Consider the following 19584-nt stretch of genomic DNA (forward strand, 5'->3'; position numbering starts at 1 on the left):
AGACTGGGAGAGGAACCTGAGGAGGTTCCTCTTAGGCTCAGTCACACTGTTAGGGGGAGGTCGAATGAATGAGCTTCACCTTTTGCTCTATTCAAGAGTAAGGAAATAGAGGGAACAATAGTGAGGATGATGGAGTGGCAGCCTGGGACATGATATGGAAATCTTGCAGCCAGAACAGTGGTGGGCATGAGATTGCCTTTTTTTCTGAAATGTAGAGCTAATCTTCCTAAGGTCTCTGAGCCAGGCAATGCAGATAAACAGGAGGAAACAGGAATATTTTTCTCACTCACTTGAAAGCTTGGAGGGCTGATTTAGTTACATCCATTTTGAGTGAGGACATTTGAGAGTCTAAGCTAGTCACTTAAAATTTTTTTTATTTTATTGAAACATTTGTGATCTACAGAGTTCTTCATAGTTGAATTTCAGATATACAAAGAGTCAGAATCCTTCCCACCAACAGTGTCAACCTCCTTCTACCAATGGCCCCAGAGTGCATCCTATCCTGCCACCTTTGCCCCTTGGCCTGCCAATGTAACAGGCCCCTTTGAGTTTAGAAAGTTTAGATCCCTCGATTCTATTATCATTGACTTTGGCTTGGATATTTAGTTCTGTCCTTATTTATTTTGCCTCCAATGCATCCAAGACCACTTGGTCCCTGGCCCCCAGCCTTTCTCTATTCATTTCCTCTTAGTTTTTTAGAAAAAATGTGGGAATATATGGTAAAATAAAGCAATCCATGTCCAAAGGTTCTATGAAAAAGGTGGGAGCCCGATTCAAAAGATAAAAGATTAAAATATACAATAAATAATAAAAATGGGGTGTGCATGGCAGTTTTTTTTTGCATAGGCACAGAAAAATATGGGGAAAATGGAAAGAAAAATTCTTTGGCCTAAAAACAGGGAGACCTTACCCCTGAAGCATCCTGGCATAAGACCAATTACAGGTTCCAGGCATATGTCAATCATTTTTTTTGGAGGTGTGGGAGATAGAATCCAAATTATATGCATGTAAGCTATGTACTTTACCTCTAAGCCTCATCCCCAGCCCTATTCAGGACACTTTTAGGATGTTCATATACCATGGCTTTGGTAGGTTCCATAGTTGGGGGGGTTGAGTAATCTTGAACTGGAACCCATGACATTGGTTCTGTATTAAGCTGCCAACTTCATTTGTCATTATGAGAAAATTACTTGCTGAATCAATGGTTGGTACCATGAAGGAGGGACAGAAGCCTCTAAGCAGTGCTCCAGGGACCACACCTAATGATATTTCAATACTTAGCTTATCAGTGATGGGGTCAGCAGTATTATACCTGACAATGTTGAAGGGGTGCATTTATGTGCCAGGGACCAAATCTGGCCCTTGACTATGACCTTGAGTATGCAAGGCATTGCACTATAGCCCTTTGAATCTCATCCTGACTCCCATTTTTTTTTCTTTCTTGGTTTTATTTACATGGCTTTTCCCCAAACAAGCAGGTTGTAAGTTCTTTTATGCCTGTTCTTGCTCTGCTTTCTATATATATCAGTGGCCTGCTGCTGCCCAAAGTTGGTATAGTGAGAGTTCTCGAGTTGTGAATCTCCTGGACATTAGGGAAGGAGAGCCTCAGTGGTTCTGTGCAATGGCAAAGAGGGAACCTTGTGATAGCACAGTCTTCTTTCTGGTGACATGGCTTTCCTTCCTGTTCTCCCAGCTCCTCTACACTCTACCCCTGGGCATCATATTCAGTTTCCAGAGTGAGTGAGAATTATTTTGACAGCTTTTCTGACTTGTTTTCTACCTAAAACTCATAGCCATAAGGATCTCTGCTTCACGTTTTCCTCTTTTTCATAGGTTCTCATAGAACCTCACAGAAGACACAGAACACAGACACCTATGCAAGCTCCCAGGATGCATGTATAACAAGGGGTGGTGGTATGAAATTGTCAATATGACCTGGAGCCTGCATGGTACTTATGTGAACAAGATGGTGTCTTAATGTTGCTGTCACGAGTTTAAAGTGGACACCAGTATGTTAGATATGCCTGGATGTGGTCAGAGTGTGGGATCAATGGCAGTTGATGCTGAGAGGAAGTGATTAAAGTGTGGGGTTTGCTTTCTTTATGTTTTAGCTTTTTACCCAATGTACTGATAAATTGTGTTGTCACAAGGATGTTTAAAAACACATAGAAATTTTCTTAATCCAGTCTGCAGTGAGAAGGTGGAAAATGAAACACCAGTTTTTCCTGTACAGTGTGAGGTCATTTCTCAGAAAATTAGATGTTGATTATTTAGCTGTTACCACCCTTAGATTTATGAGTAAGATCCAAAGGATTTGAAACTTTATATTGTTAGAGTTATCATTCTGTCTGGGAAGGTTAGAGACAAGTTGACAAGCAGGAAACTGGTTAAATTTGTGGTTTACTCCAAACCAATACGCAGGCATTCCAGCTTTTAAAAACAATTTTATTTCATCGATACTGTCACCTCCCTAACAAATCCTGGATTTTCAAAGATAACTGGAATCCCAGCCCTGTTCTTAAGTCTAAATTTTTCTTGAATAGGTTTTCTATTGCCATGATTCTCTAACACTGTGGTTCTTGGTAAGCCTTTGAGAATGCTTTGAACCAGATGGGCAGGTCAGATGTTAAAGCAGCTTGAGGAAGAGTGGGGCTGAAGCCCAGTTTCTGTGCTCCTGTACTCTTGTGCTCTCCTTTGCATGAGTACAGTGATCCTGGAGAGGCAAGAAACTGTGTTTCTCAAGAAATGGTGAAATCATTTGGTGGATATTGTTCCTCAATTTGTCTTTGTTTTCTCAAGACCTGAGAGCAAGTCTCAAGCATTTCTTGAGAAAGAGATAGTGAATATATGTTATTCAAAAGACCAAAAACAGGGTTTCTATTTTTTTGGCTTTTTGTTTTGTTTTGTTATTGACTTTTGGACCATACTTGGTGGTGCTCTTACTTATGGTTTTTCACTCAGGGATCACTCCTGGTGAGGCTTGGAACCAAATAGGGTACCAGGGATGGAACCCATGTTGTCTGTGTGCAAGACAAGGGCCCCACCCACTGTACTTTTTTCCTGGACCCCAGAAGTGAGTAAATGTTCTTTAGGAGACTAGAAACAGAATTTTCTAGCTATTTGTAAGGACAATAGCAGTGAAGGGTCAGGAAGATAGCTTAAATAATAGACTAGCACATATTTAATATATTATAAACACACTTGCTGAACATATGCTAAATGTACTGGTTCATATTTAGCTCATGACAAACATGTGCTCAGGGAACCATATGGGGTGCTGGGGATCAAACAGGCTGGTCATATGCAAGGCCTTCTTACTGTACTATCGCTCTGACTTTTTTTTTTTTTTGGTTTTTGGGCCACACCCAGCGTTGCTCAGGGGTTACTCCTGGCTGTCTGCTCAGAAATAGCTCCTGGCAGGCACGGGGGACCATATGAGACACCGGGATTCGAACCAACCACCTTTGGTCGTTGGATTGGCTGCTTGCAAGGCAAACGCCTCTGTGCTATCTCTCTGGGCCCTGCTCTGACTTTTGATATTTGATGTTACTTCTGTAAAATCAGGGAGTTATTTGGGTTAATGGAAAATTTGGTATTAATTTGAATTAAGAATTTTGAATTTAAAAAGAAAATAATTTTGAATTTATAAGAATAAGAATTAAGAATTTTGGATTAATTTGAATTAAGAATCATACAGAGATTCTTAGGGTTGTCATTGGCCCCTACACACATTTCATACAATTTAGTGATGGTGTGGGGGAGGAGAGGAGAGAAGAGAGAATAAAAGAGAAGAGAGGAGGGAGAGAGAAAAAAAGGGAAAAGGGAAGAAAGGCAGAAGGATGGAAAGAAGGATGGAAGAAAAGAAGGCAGGCATAAAGGCAGGAGGAAGGAGGGAGAAAGCCTTTTAAGTATATGCTTTGTCAGGAGTCCTTATGTCTTTGGTTTGAGGAAGTATCAAACTTGTATTTAAATTATGATTTGTCCCTTACTAACTGTGTGACCTCAAAGAGTTACTTACATGCTCTAATTTAGTTAGTACATCTGTAAAATGGAGACGATGCCCATCTACTGTTGTATATGTATTGAGTGCTTTATACTTAATAATATAGCGATTTCTCACATAATTTTAGGGATTATGAGTAATTTATTTTTTATCATTTTTAGATGAGGAAATTGAGACACAGAGAAGTTAATTAACAGATCCAAGTAAATATAACTCATAAACAGCAATCTGGCACTCTTTTTTTTTAAATTAAATAACCATGAGATACTGAGTTAAAAATTGTTGATAGTTGAGTTTCAGCCATACATGTTCCAATACCCATCCTTTCACTAGTGTTCATTTCCCACTATCAAGTTCCCCAGTTACCTTCTCCAGTCTACCCCCATTGCCATTATGACTTTATGGCAGAAACTTTTCTTTTGCCCCTAATTTTTTTTTTGGTCACACTCGGTAATGCTCAGGGGTTATTCCTGGCTGTACGCTCAGAAATCGCCCCTATTGGGCTTGGGGGACCATATGGGATGCTGGGATTCGAACCAGCGACCTTCCACCTGCAAGGCAAACACCTTACCGCTGTGCTATCTCTCCGGCCCTCATTTTTTTCTTTTTAAGCACCATGCTTTTCATGCATATAATGCAAAAGTGGTAACATCATATCATTTTACTTCTTTTTGGCTCCCCATTCTTGTCCAGAGTGATCATTTCCAATTATTGTCATAGTGCTTCCTTCTCTGTCCTAACTACAACCCCCTCATCATTTGATAAGGTCCAACACCCTTTCTTGATAAAAACTCTCAGCAAGATGGGAATGAAAGAAGGCCATCTACCACAAGCCAATGACTCAATGGAGAAAAACTAAAAATCTTTCTTCTAAATTTTGGTACAAGACAGGGTTGTTCTCTCTCCCCACTGCTATTCAACATAGTACTGCAAGTACTTGCTATAGCAATTAAGCAAGAAAAAGATATTAAGGGAATCCAGATAGGAAAGGAAGAAGTCAAGCTCTCACTTTTTGAAGATGACATGATACTCTACTTAGAAAACCCTAAAGACTCTACCAAAAAGCTGCTAGAAACAATAGACTCATATAGCAATGTAGCAGGCTACAAAATTAACACACAGAAGTAAATAGCCTTTATATACACCAATAAGGATAAGGAAGAAATTGACATTAAGAAAACAACCCGTGACATTCTTCAAAGAAGTGGATCAAAACTTCTGAAATTTATTTGGAACAATAAACACCCCTGAATAGCTAAAGCACTCCTTGGGAAAAGAAATATAGAGCCATTACTTTCCCCAACTTTAAACTATTACAAAGCAATAGTTATCAAAACAGCATGGTATTAGATTAAAGACAGACCCTCTGATCAGTGGAAGAGGCTTGAGTACTCAGAGAATGTTCCCCAGAACATTCACTTAATTTTATTAAATTATTAAATTATTTTATTACATTTTATTAAATCATCTTATTTTAATTAAATTATGAAATTATTTTATTAAATTATTAAATCACCTAATTTTTTATTAAAGGAACAAATCCTAAATGGAGCAAGGAAAGCCTCTTCAACAGGTGGTGTTGGCACAACTGGTTAGACACTTGCAAAAAAGCGAACTCAGATCCCCAGCTAACACCATGTATGAAGGTAAAAATCCAAATGGATTAAAGACCTTGATATCAGACCTGAAACCATAAGGTATATAGAGCAACATGTAGGTAAAACACTCCATGGACATTGAGACTAAAGGCATCTTTAAGAAGGAAATAGCACTCTCCAAACAATTGGAAGCAGACATAAACAGATTGGAATATATTAAGCTGAGAAGCTTCTGCACCTCAAAGAAAATTGTGCCCAGAATATAAGAGCCACCCACTGAGTGGGAGAAACTATTCACCCAATACTCATCAGATAAGGGGCTAATATCCAAAATATACAAGGCACTGACAGAACTTTACAAGAAAAAAACATCTAATCTTATCAAAAATGGGGAAGAAGAAATGAACAGACACTTTGCCAAAGAAGAAATACAAATGGCCAAAAGGCATATGAAAAAAATACTCCACTAATCATCAGGGAGATGCAAATCAAAATAACTATGATCTACCATCTCACGCCACAAAGATTGGCGCACATCACAAAGAATGAGAACAAACAGTGCTGACGGGGATGTGGAGAGAAAGGAACTCTTATTTGCTGCTGGTGGGAATGCTGTCTAGTCTAACCTTTATGGAAAACTATATGGTGATTCCTCCAAAACCTGGAAATTGAGCTTCCATATGATCCAGCTATTTCACTCCTAGGGATATACCCTAGGAACACAAAAATACAATACAAAAATCCCTTCCTCACAGCTATATTCATTGCAGCACTATTTACAATAGCCAGACACTGGAAACAACCAAGATGTCCTTCAACAGATGAATGGCTAAAGAAACTGTGGTACATATACACAATGGAATATTATGCAGCCATCAGGAGAGATGAAGTCATGAAATTTTCTTATACATGGATGTACATGCTATTATGCTGAGTGAAATAAGTCAGAGGGAGAGAGATAGACACAAAATAGTCTCACTCATCTATGGGTTTTAAGAAAAATAAAAGACAATTTTGGAATAATCCTCAGAGAAAAAGAGAGGAGGGCTGGAAGGTCCAGCTCACGACATGAAGTTCACCACAGAGAGTGGTGAGTGCAGTTAGAAAAATAACTACATGGGCCAGAGAGATAGCATGGAGGTAAGGTGTTTGCCTTTTATGCAGAAGGTCATCGGTTCGAATCCCGGCGTCCCATATGGTCCCCCATGCCTGCCAGGAGCAATGTCTGAGCATGGAGCCAGGAGTAACCCCTGACCACTGCCGGGTGTGAGCCTCCCCCCCAAAAAACCCCCCAAAAAAAACCCACACACAAAAAAGAAAAATAACTACACTGAGAACTATCATAACAATGTGAATAAATGAAGGAAGTGGAAAGCCTGTCTAGAGTACAGGTGGGGGTGGGGTGCTGAAGAGAGAGATTTGGGACATTGGTGGTGAGAATGTTACACCGGTGAAGGAGGGTGTTCTTTACATGACTGAACCGAACTACAATCATATTTGTAATCAAGGTGTTTAAATAAAGATGTTATTTATTTATTTATTTATTTATTTATTTATTTATTTATTTATTTATTGGTTTTTGGGCCACACCCTGTGATGCTCAGGGGTTACTCCTGGCTATGTGCTCAGAAGTTGCTCCTGGCTTCTTGGGGGACCATATGGGACGCCGGGGGATCGAACCACGGTCCGTCCTAGGCTAGCGCAGGCAAGGCAGGCACCTTACCTCCAGCGCCACCGCCCGGCCCCTAAAGATGTTAATTTAATAAAAGCTCAGTTTCTACTATTTTTTTTAAAGAAAAGTTCATATTGTTTTCCAAAAAGTTGAACTAGTCAAAATTTTCACCAGCATTGAACAGTTCTTTCCCCCCACATCTCAACCAGCATTGAGTTTCTCTTGTTCTTGATGTATGCTAGTTTTTGTGGTGTGAGGTAATATTGCATTGTTGTTTTGATTTGTATATCACTGTTGATTAATGATGTAGAACATTTTTTTCATGTCCATTTTGTCCACTATTTCTTCTTTGAGGAAGTTCCTTTTCATCTCCTTTCGATTTTAATATGGTGTTGAATGTTTTTTCTTGGTAAATTTTATCAGTGCCTTATGTATCATAGATATTAATGGGTATGGGGTAATAATTTCTCTCATTCTGTGAGTGGTCTTTGTATTCTGGTCATCATTTCCTTTGAGGTGCAGAAACTCCTAATTTAATGTAGTCCCATTTGTTTATCTTTGCTTTCAATTGCTTGGTTAGTTGTGTTTCATCCTTAAAGATGCTTTTAGCTTTATTGTCATGGAGAGTTCTGATTACAGTTTTCTCTATATACCTATGGTTTTAGGTCTGATATCAAAGTCTTTAATCCATCTCTATTTGACCTTTGTGCATGGTGTTAGAAAGAGGTCTAAGTTAATTTTCTTGTGTGTAGCTCACCTGTTTTCTTTAACACCTGTTAAAGAGGTGAAAACTAAGAGACTTTCCTTGTTTCATTTCATATTTTTTACTCCTTTATTGAAAATTAACTTGTTGCATATCTGGTGATTTGTCTTAGGATATTCATTTCTATTCCACTAATTTAAGCCTGTCTTTATTCCAATACCATACCATTTTAATTACTATTACTTTGTAATTAAATTACTACTACTTCTTTCATTTAAGTGGGAAAAGTGATGCCTCCCCTCTTCTTCTTCTTTTTTTTTTTTTTTTTTTGGGCCACACCTGGTGATACTCAGGATTTACTCCTGGCTATGCACTCAGAAATCGCACCTGGCTTGGGGGACCACATGGGACGCCGGGATTCAAACAGTGCATCCTGGATAGACTTTGTGAAAGGCAAATGCCCTACCACTGTGCTATCACTCCTCCCCTCCCCTCTTCTTTTTTTATTAAAGATTGCTTTAGCTATTCATGGATGTTTTTTGTTCCTTATGAATTTCAGAAGTGTTTGATCCATTTTTTTTGAAAATGTCATGGGAGGGGCCAGAGAGATAGCACAGTGGTAGGGCATTTGCCTTCACGCAGCCAAACCAGGATGAACAGTATGCCATATGGTCACCCGTGCCTGCCTCCTGAGTGCAAAGCCTGATTTCTGAGTGCAAAGCCAGGAGTAACCCTGGGAATTCTTATGAGTTGTATTGAATCTGTCCAGTATTTTGGATAGTATTGTCATTTTAATGATATTAATTCTCCCAATTCATGAAAGGGAATGTGTCTTTTTTTATCTCTTGAAGTGTGTTTTGTAGTTTTAAATGTGTAGGTCTTACACCTCGTTAGTTATTTCCGACATACTTGATTTTCAGAATCACAATTGTGAATGGGATTGTTTTTTTTAAATACCTAACTTTTTCTCTTTCATTATTTGTATGTAGGAAAGCCATGGATTTTTGTGTATTGATTTTGTAGTTGTGTATTGATTTTGTAGTTTGCCACTTTACTATTAAATCTATTGCTTCTAAATACCTTTATTTTGTAGAGTCTTAGGATTTTCTAAATATAGTAGCACATCATAAATAGTGAGAGCTTGACTTCTTCCTTTTCTACCTGGATATATTTTTCTTCTCAGCCATGGCAAGTACTTCCAATACTATATTGAATAGAAGTAGCAAGAGTGGGCAACCTTGTGTGTGCCAAATCTTAGCGAAAAGACTTTTAATTTCCCCCCATTGAGTATAATGTTTGCTGTGGCTTGTGGTAAATGGCTTTGATGATATTGAGAAAAAGTCCTTTAATTCTTCTTGTTGAGTGTTTTTTTTTTTTTGGGTCACACCTGGCAACGCTCAGTGGTTACTCCTGGCTCTATGCTCACAAATCACTCCTGGCAGGCTCGGGGGACCATATGGGATGCTGGGATTCGAACTGATGACCTTCTGCATGACAGGCAAACACCTTACCTCCATGCTATCTCTCCGGCTCTGAATGTTTTGGTTTTTCTGTTGTTGTTGTTGTTGTTGTTGTTGTTGAGTGTTTTAATCATAAATAGGTACTGGATTTTGTCAAATACTTTCTCTGCATCTATTGATATGATCATATGATTTTTTTCTTTTATTGACATGGTGTATTATGCCGACTGACTTACATATATTAAATGATCCTTGCATGCAGGGATAAATCCTGCTTGGTTATGGTAATCACATATATATTTTTTTGTTTTTTTTGGGTCACACCCGGCAGCCTTCAGGGGTTACTCCTGGCTCTATGCTCAGAAATCACTCCTGGCAGGCTCGGGGGATCATATGGGATGCCGGGATTCAAACTACTATCCTGCATGCAAGGCAAACACCCTACCTCCATGCTATCTCTCCGGCCCCTATATCATATTTTTTGATAAATTGTTAGATTTTTTTATTAGTATTTTGTTGAGGATATTTGCATCTGTGTTCATCAAGGATATTGGCTTGTTTTTTTTTATTTGTTTGTTTTTTTGTTTTTTTGAATTCTCAATTTTAGGGCTTACTCCTGCTCTCTGCCTAGGAATCAATTTTAGTAGGCTTGGATGACCATATAAGATTTTAGGAGATTGAATCTAGGTTAACTGTGTGCAATACCTACCCTACCACTGTACTATTTCTCCTGCCCCAGCAAGCTGAGGATTCTGAACTTGTGTACTATATTGTGTGGTGTAAACTCACAGCATGTTCACTGAGATTAAGTGATCGACACAAAAGGCACCAAATCTAGTTCTTTGGTCACAGGAGGCTAACAGTGGAAGAGTGGGTCAGGATGAAGTGGAGAGACACAGATCCTATTGACATAAGCTTGCTGGTGTCAGGCTCTGTCTCAGTTCTGTCACTCAGGGCTTGTTGGCAAATATCTTGTTCCTGTATCCCAAAGTTGCCCAACAGGCTTCCAAAGGAAAATACAGCACTGAAACCAGGAGGCCATAGGGAGGTGCTACCTCCCAGGGAGTCAGTTATCGAGAATCAGTTCAAGTGGATTCTGCTTCTAGAGGAATCTGGCTTCGCATTTCCTGATGTGCCTATTTGATCAGGGTTCCCTGATAAATCGTCTGTGAAACAGGCTGGGGCTAATGTCTAAATTGATACAGGATGAAGGGATAATGCCAGGCAGCTAAAGAGACCATGTAGGAACCCAAAGAACACCAAATATGGGCCCCAGTGCGATGGGGATTATAAGCGTTTTACTTCCTCATTGTGTGTATCTTGGCTCTTCACACTGTCGCTCTGCCCCACCCTGGGAATGGCTTGGTTGATCGGGCAGCAGTTCCGGCACACCTGCCTCACTTGAAGTTTGGGTCGATTACGGGCACCAGTTTATGACTAGCGGCTTTTTGAAGACAAAGTGTCTGGATTACCGTCACAGCTCTGTTACTTTTTAATTGGTGACCTCCGCCATTTCATCACTTCTGTTCCTCAGCGCTCTCATTTATGAGAAAATTGTGAGGATTAAATGAAATAATACAAAACACTTGGAAGAGAAATTTACCATACAATAGAGTTGAATGTTCTCAGCCATGAGTAGGTCAAAGGGGGAATGCTAAGAAATATAAAATATGGGCTGGAGAGATAGTATGGAGGTAGGGCATTTACCTTGCATGCAGAGGACAGTGGTTCGAATCCCGGCATCCCATATGGTTCCCCGAACCTGCCAGAATCGATTTCTGAGCGTAGAGCCAGGAGTAACCCCTGAGTACTCCTGGGTGTGACCCCAAAACAAAACAAAACAAAACAAAACAAAACCCAAAATGATCCCTTGCTTTTAAAAGAGGCAATAGGACAAGAGTGATGGCACAACAGGTAGGGTATTTGCTTTGTGTGTGGCCAACCTTGGGTTCAGTTCCTGGCATTCCAGATGGTCCCCCAAGCCTGGTAGGAGTTATTTCTGAGCACAAAATTAAGAGTGACCCTTGATAGCCTCAGGGTGTGGCCCAAAACAAAAATAAAAAATAAAAGAGGGGGCCAGAGAGATAGCATGGAGGTAAGGCGTTTGCCTTTCATGCAGGTCGGTGGTTTGAAACCCGGCATCCCATATGGTCCCCTGAGCCTGCCAGGAGCTATTTCTGAGCATAGAGCCAGGAGTAACCCCTGAGCGCTGCCAAGTGTGACCCAAAAACCAAACCCCCCCAAAATAAAATAAAATAAAATAAAATAGGTTTTAGTTTGGACTAGGGATAATAATAATATCTAGTTTTATTGAGCTTTTTGTTGAGATTTACAGATATGATTTTTTCCTTCATAAGTTGAAGATTTGTGGTTTATAACTTTCTTTTTTTGTATTATTTTTTATATATTATATTATTTTATATATATTTTTTATTTAAACACCTTGATTACATACATGATTGTGTTTGGGTTTCAGTCATGTAAAGAACACCACCCATCACCAGTGCAACGTTCCCATCACCAATGTCCCAAATCTCCCTCCTCCCCACCGAAACCCCGCCTGTACTCTAGACAGGCTTTCCATTTCCCTCATACATACTCATTATTAGGACAGTTCAAAATGTAGTTATTTCTCTAACTAAACTCATCACTCTTTGTGGTGAGCTTCCTGAGGTGAGCTGGAACTTCCAGCTCTTTTCTCTTTTGTGTCTGAAAATTATTATTGCAAGAATGTCTTTCATTTTTCTTAAAATCCATAGATGAGTGAGACCATTCTGCGTTTTTCTCTCTCTCTCTGACTTATTTCACTCAGCATAATAGATTTCATGTACATCCATGTATAGGAAAATTTCATGACTTCATCTCTCCTGACAGCTGACAATATTCCATTGTGTATATGTACCACAGTTTCTTTAGCCATTCATCTGTTGAAGGGTATCTTGGTTGTTTCCATAGTCTTGCTATGGTAAATAGTGCTGCAATGAATATAGGTGTAAGGAAGGGGTTTTTGTATTGTATTTTTGTGTTCCTAGGGTATATTCCTAGGAGTGGTATAGGTGGATCGTATGGGAGCTCGATTTCCAGTTTTTGGAGGAATCTCCATATTGCTTTTCATAAAGGTTGAACTAGACAACATTCCCACCAGCAGTGGATAAGAGTTCCTTTCTCTCCACATCCCCACCAACACTGTTTATTCTCATTCTTTGTGATGTGTGCCATTCTCTGGGGTGTGAAGTGGTATCTCATCGTTGTTTTGATTTGCATCTCCCTGATGATTAGTGATGTGGAGCATTTTTTCATGTGTCTTTTGGCCATTTGTATTTCTTCTTTGTCAAAATATCTGTCCATTTCTTCTCCCCATTTTTTGATGGGATTAGATGTTTTTTTCTTGTAAATTTCGGTCAGTGCCTTGTATATTTTGGAGATTAGCCCCATATCTGATGGGTATTGGGTGAATAGTTTCTCCCACTCAGTGGAGGGCTCTTGTATCCTGGGCGCTATTTCCTTTGAGGTGCAGAAGCTTCTCAGCTTATTATATTCCCATCTGTTAATCTCTGCTTTCACTTGCTTGGAGAGTGCAGTTTCCTCCTTGAATATGCCTGTAGTCTCAATGTCCTGGAGTGTTTTGCCTATGTGTTGTTCTATATATCTTATGGTTTTGTGTCTGATATTGAGGTCTTTCATCCATTTGGATTTTACCTTCGTACATGATGTTAGCTGGGGGTCTAAGTTCAATTTTTTGCAAGAGGCTATCCAATTGTGCCAGCACCACTTGTTGAAGAGGCTTTCTTTGCTCCATTTAGGATTTCTTGCTCCTTTATCAAAAATTAGGTGATTGTATGTCTGTGGAACATTTTCTGAGTATTTAAGCCTATTCCACTGATCGGAGGGCCTGTCCTTATTCCAATACCATGCTGTTTTGATAACTATTGCTTTGTAGTAAAGTTTAAAGTTGGGGAAAGTAATTCCTCCCACATTCTTTTTCTCAATAATTGCTTTAGCTATTCTAGGGTGTTTATTGTTCCAAACGAATTTCAAAAGTGCCTGATCCACTTCTTTGAGGAATGTCATGGGTATCTTTAGAGGGATTGCATTAAATCTGTATAATGCCTTGGGGAGTATTGCCATTTTGATGATGTTAATCCTGCCAATCCATGAGCAGGGTATGTGTTTCCATTTCCGTGTGTCCTCTCTTATTTCTCGGAGCAGAGTTTTATAGTTTTCTTTGTATAGGTCCTTCACATTTTTAGTCAAGTTGATTCCAAGATATTTGAGTTTGTGTGGCACTATTGTGAATGGGGTTGTTTTCTTAATGTCCATTTCTTCCTTATTACTATTGGTGTATAGAAAGGCCATTGATTTTTGTGTGTTAATTTTGTAGCCTGCCACCTTGCTATATGAGTCTATTGTTTCTAGAAGCTTTTTGGTAGAGTCTTCAGGGTTTTCTAAGTAGAGTATCATGTCATCTGCAAACAGTGAGAGCTTGACTTCTTCCTTTTCTATCTGGATTCCCTTGATATCTTTTTCTTGCCTAATCACTATAGTGAGTACTTCCAGTGCTATGTTGAATAGGAGTGGTGAGAGAGGACAGCCTTGTCTTGTGCCAGAATTTAGAGGGAAGGCTTTTAGTTTTTCTCCATTGAGGTTAATATTTGCCACTGGCTTGTGGTAGATGGCCTTAACTATATTGAGAAAGGTTCCTTCCATTCCCATCTTGCTGAGAGTTTTGATCAAGAATGGGTGTTGAACCTTATCAAATGCTTTCTCTGCATCTATTGATATGATCATGTGATTTTTATTTTTCTTGTTGTTGATGTTGTGTATGATGTTAATAGATTTACGGATGTTAAACCATCCTTGCATTCCTGGGATGAAACCTACTTGATCGTAGTGGATAATCTTCTTAATGAGGCACTGAATCCTATTTGCCAGGATTTTGTTGAGGATCTTTGCATCTGCATTCATCAGCGATATTGGTCTGTAATTTTCTTTTTTCGTAGCATCTCTGTCTGGTTTAGGTATCAAGGTGATGTTGACTTCATAAAAGCTATTTGTAAGGGTTTCCATTTGTTCAATTTCATGAAAGAGTCTTGCCAGGATTGGTAGTAGTTCCTCTTGGAAAGTTTGAAAGAATTCATTAGTGAATCCATCTGGGCCTGGGCTTTTGTTTTTGGGCAGACATTTGATTACTGTTTTAATTTCCTCAGTAGTGATGGGTGGGTTTAGATATGCTACATCCTCTTCCTTCAACTGTGGAAGATTATAAGAGTCCAAGAATTTATCCATTTCTTCCAGGTTCTCATTTATAGTGGCGTAGAGTTTCTCAAAGTAGTTTCTGATTACCCTTTGAATCTCTGTCATATCAGTAGTGATCTCTCCTTTTTCATTCCTAATATGAGTTATCAAGTTTCTCTCTCTCTTTTTCTTTGTTAGTTTTGCCAGTGGTCTATCAATCTTGTTTATTTTTTCAAAGAACCAACTTCTGCTTTTGTTGATCTTTCGGATTGTTTTTTGGGTTTCCACTTCGTTGATTTCTGCTCTCAGCTTTGTTATTTGTTATTTCCTTCTGTCTCCCTAATTTTGGGTCCTTCTGTTGAGCACTTTCTAGTTCTATTAGCTGTGTCATTAAGCTACTCAGGTAAGCCCCTTCTTCCTTCCTTACCTGTGCTTGCAAAGCTATAAATTTTCCTCTCAGTACTGCTTTTGCTGTGTCCCATAAATTCTGATAGTTTGTGTCTTTATTGTCATTTGTTTCCAGGAACCTTTTGATTTCCTCCTTGATTTCATCTTTGACCCACTGGTTATTGAGTATGAGACTGTTTAACTTCCAGGTGTTAAAGTTTTTCTTCTGTGTCCCTTTGGAATTTACAAATAATTTCAGAGCTTTGTGGCCAGCGAAGGTAGCCTGCAAAATTTTTATCCTCTTGATATTATGGAGGTATATTTTGTGTGCTAGCATGTAGTCTATCCTGGAGAATGTCCCATGTACATTGGAGAAGAATGTGTATCCAGGTTTCTGGGGATGGAGTGTCCTATATCTGTCCACTAGGCCTCTTTCTTCCATTTCTCTCCTCAGGTCTAGTATATTGTTGGGTTTCAGTCTGGTTGACCTATTCAGTGTTGACAAAGCCGTGTTCAGGTCCCCCACAATTATTGTGTTGTTATTGATATTATTTTTCAGATTTGTCAACAGTTGTATTAAATATTTTGCAGGCCCCTCATTCGGTGCATATATGTTTAGGAGAGTTATTTCTACCTGCTCTACATACCCCTTGATTAATATAAAATGTCCATGTTTGTCCCTTACAACCTTCCTGAGTATAAAGTTTGCATTATTTGATATTAGTATGGCCACTCCAGCTTTTTTATGGGTGTTGTTTGCTTGGATAATTTTTCTCCAGCCTTTTATTTTGAGTCTATTTTTGTTCTGACTATTCAGGGGCATGTCTTGTAGGCAGCAGAAGGTTGGATTGAGTTTTTTGATCCATTTAGCCACTCTGTCTCTTAACTGGTGCATTTAGTCCATTGATGTTGAGAGAAAGAATTGTCCTGGGATTTAATGCCATCTTTATATTGAAATTTGGTGTGTCTTTTGGTTAGTCTTGTCTTAAATTAGGTCTGTCAGTTTTTCTCTTAAGACTGGTTTTGAATCTGTAAAGTTTCTGAGCTGTTTTTTGTCTGTGAAACCATGTATTCTTTCGTCAAACCAGAAAGTGAATTTTGCTGGGTACAGTATTCTAGGTGAAACATTCATTTCATTCAGTCTTGTCACAATATCCCACCACTGCTTTCTGACCTTGAGTGTTTCTGGTAACAGGTCTACGTAAATCTCAAGGACGCTCCCTTGAATGTAATTTCTCTTTTTGATCTTGCTGTTTTCAGAATTCTGTCTCTATCTGTGGGATTTGTCATTGTGACTAGGATGTGTCTTGGGGTATTTTTCCTGGGGTCTCTTTTGGTTGGTACTCTTCAAGCATGCAGGATTTGATCACATATATTCTTTAGCTCTGGAAGTTTCTCTTTAATGATGTTCCTGACTGTTGATTCTTCCTGGAAATTTTCTTCCTGGGTCGCTGGGACTCTAATGATTCTTAAGTTGTTTCTGTTGAGCCATCTTAGACTTCTATTTTCATCTGTTCCCATTCTTTGTCTAATTTTTCCTCTGTTTATTTGCTTTAAGTTTTTTTCCAATCTCTCCCGCTGTATGGAATTGTTATTTATCTCATCTTCCACAGCACCAAGTCTATTCTCAGCTTCTGATACCCTGTCCCAGAGCTTATCCATTTTGTTATTCACGTCATTTACTGAGTTTTTCAGGCCTGTTAGTTGACATGTTATTTCAGTTTGGACTTTTGTGATTTCTGTCTTTATATTTTCTTGGTTCTTTTTAGTGTTCTGTTCAACTTGATCCATGGTTTCTTTGAGTTCTTTGAGCATCTTCTATATTGCTTGTTTAAAGTCCTTATCTGAGAAGTTGATTAGTTGGTTGGTCATTATCTGGTCATCAGAATTGTCATCTTCATTCTCTATGTCTGATGCTTGCCTGCGTTGTTTCCCCATTGTCACACTTGTATTGTGGGCTTTTCTATGTGTTGTGGTGGTATTCATTGGCTAAATGATGTAGGCAGCCACACTCCTCTGGTTTTGCCCTTTCTGGATGGGTCGACTTGCCTCCAAGGGAGGGGAGTCCTTCGTGGATGAATCCTCACACAGGATCAAATCTTAGGCTTGAGCACGTTGCAGAGAAGACAGTCCAGAGAGAAATGCTGGGCTTCAGTGATCCAGCACAGTTCTTAGTGTGATTTTTTCTTCTTGTTGCGATGTCGTTCTTTCCTTAGAAAGAGCGCTCGGAGGTTCATATGACATGACAGTAGACAGACACACAGAGGCAGCACTCCCAATTTTTCACAGTCGGGCCCCACTGGGCAGGCATAGTTTTGTAGATTTTCCCAGCCTGACGTCACAAACAGGGGACCTGGCTTCTGCAAAGTACTGCTTATAGCTGGTTTTCACGTTATGGAGCAGTTCCTTGGCATTCCGCCCTAGAATGGGCCTATGGGAGAGCAAGTTTTCTGGAGCCTCTTTTCGGCCCACTCCCAAGAGTTTCACGCGACAGGACAGTAGACAGACACACACAGGCAGCACTCACAATTTTTCACAGTCGGGCCCCACTGGCAGGTGTAGTTTCTAGTTCTTTTACTTCTCATTAGAATGCTTTACTCTGACCTGTGGTCATGGGATGTAGGAATCAATAAGATATTTGGACATTGTTCATATACAGAATTTGCTGAACCTTTCTATATCCCATCCTTTCTTACTACTTTAATTACAGGAATATGACCTTAAAAATTGAGTTGTGGGCTCAAACTCATAGTATAGTAGGAACTAGACTTGATCCTTGGTATCCCATATGATCCCTGAGCACCACCAAGAGTGATTCCTGAGTGCAAAGCCAAGACTAAGCCTGAATATTACTGGTTGTGGCTCAAAACTCACAAAAAATTGATTTGCTCTTGTCTCAAAGTCATCTGAGTCTCAAGATTCAGGAAGATACTAAGTTTTCAGTTGGATTTTCAACCACATTTTGTGATGATTGTGGCTCTTTCCCAGGCCAGAATCTAGAATGTGCAAAGTCCAGTAACATTTTCTATTTTTAAGTCTTTTGTTTTTAAATGGTAGCAGGAATCAAATCAGGTTGGCTATGTATAGTCATTTGAGCCCTCTTTTTGAAAAATTTATTCGAACGCAAGTGTTTTTGATCCTCAAGCTGAGTACAGGGTTAGACTCACAGATCCAGGAAGTTCCAAGAGTTCCAAATAAGATAGACAGATGTGCACAGACACATTATAATTAAAATGGCAAAAATCAAAGAAAAAATAATACTAAAGAAGCCCTCTCTAAGGTTGCTAGCAGATTTCTCACAGAACCTCAGAAAGGAGAGGCATAAGGTATGCAAAGTGCTAAAAGAAAATAATCTCTGGGCTGAAGCGATACACAGTGGGTAGAGTATCACCAATATTCCATATAGTCCACTCAGTCTGCCAGGTATGGTTTCTGAGCTCAGAGTCAGGAGTAACCCTTGTGTGTGCCAGTTGTGGCCCCATAACGGGGGAAGAAAACTCCAACCAAGATAAAGAGCTTTTCAAGTAAACAACAATTAGATGAATTCATGAGCATAAAACTGGGTTTCTCTTAAACACACAAGAAATTTCTATAAAAGCTGTCCCAGGTGGATTGGATCAGAACACATAAAAGATCAGCAAGTCGGATGGAAAGGTTTTCCATTTTCTAAGCCAATCATCATTGGTGAGGATAAACTTTACTGAAGAAAGACTTCTGGGGTTATATTGCGTATAGAGCATTCTTAAAACAATCGTAATTTTCAAGTCTAGAAAACTAAGGGATATGGTAATGGGTATTGAAAGAGGAGTCTACACCAACATTTGATTCTTTTTAAATAGGTCTTATTTTCCTTTTTTTAGTAGATATCACATATTAGATTCACTGAGCATTTGGGGGGGGGTTTCACAGGGGTTACTACGCCTGGCTCTGCACTCAAAAATTACTCCTAACAGACTCAGGGGACCATAGGGAATGCCAGGGATTGAACCCAGGTCAGTAGTGTGCAAGACAAATGCCCTACGTGCTCTGCTGTAACTCTGCCACCCTCAGTGAGCATGTTTATTCATATAAAAATCTGTTTCTTTGTGCAACACTTTGATGCTCTCTTCTTATGGCTCCTGGAGACTTGTTTTTAAATTTAGTTTACTTGTATTTAACTTTAGTTTAGGCAAAACTTGGTGTGCCTTTACCTGAGGTCAGGTTGTCCTGTTCCTGGAGGACAGTTTTCTGGAGTGTCTGCTGCATGCCCTGTCCCTGCTTCCTGAGATTCTAGCCTTGGCATGGTTTCTGTGCTCTGATTGCATGGCCTCATTCTAGATGTACTCATCTAGAAACCACCATAAGGCAGAAAGCTGGGGCAAGCTTAGGGAATTTTAGAGAAACTTTAGTGAGACTTAATTTCCTGTGCTTCCCTTTGTTATAGGAAGAAAATGGTTCCATATGTTCTATGCAGGTGTTGTCATGAAAGGATAGTCTTAGGTTTGTAGCTAAACTTTCCTGGCAAAAAGTGTCATCTGTCTGAGCCA

The 19584-nt window shown here is 39.4% G+C and overlaps 1 protein-coding gene across 1 annotated transcript in view; it reads right to left on the minus strand.

Annotated features, from left to right (window-relative positions):
• Nucleotides 1-19303, minus strand: part of CXCL17 (C-X-C motif chemokine ligand 17) — a 71670-nt gene extending 52367 nt beyond the window's left edge. Inside the window, exon 1 of the mRNA XM_049787505.1 lies at nt 19249-19303. Coding sequence (XP_049643462.1) covers nt 19249-19303 — 55 coding nt within the window. The remainder of the gene's footprint in view (nt 1-19248) is intronic.
• Nucleotides 19304-19584: the final 281 nt, after the last annotated feature.

Source organism: Suncus etruscus, chromosome 14 (assembly GCF_024139225.1).
Source record: "Suncus etruscus isolate mSunEtr1 chromosome 14, mSunEtr1.pri.cur, whole genome shotgun sequence".
NCBI classification, from domain to species: Eukaryota; Metazoa; Chordata; class Mammalia; order Eulipotyphla; family Soricidae; genus Suncus; species Suncus etruscus.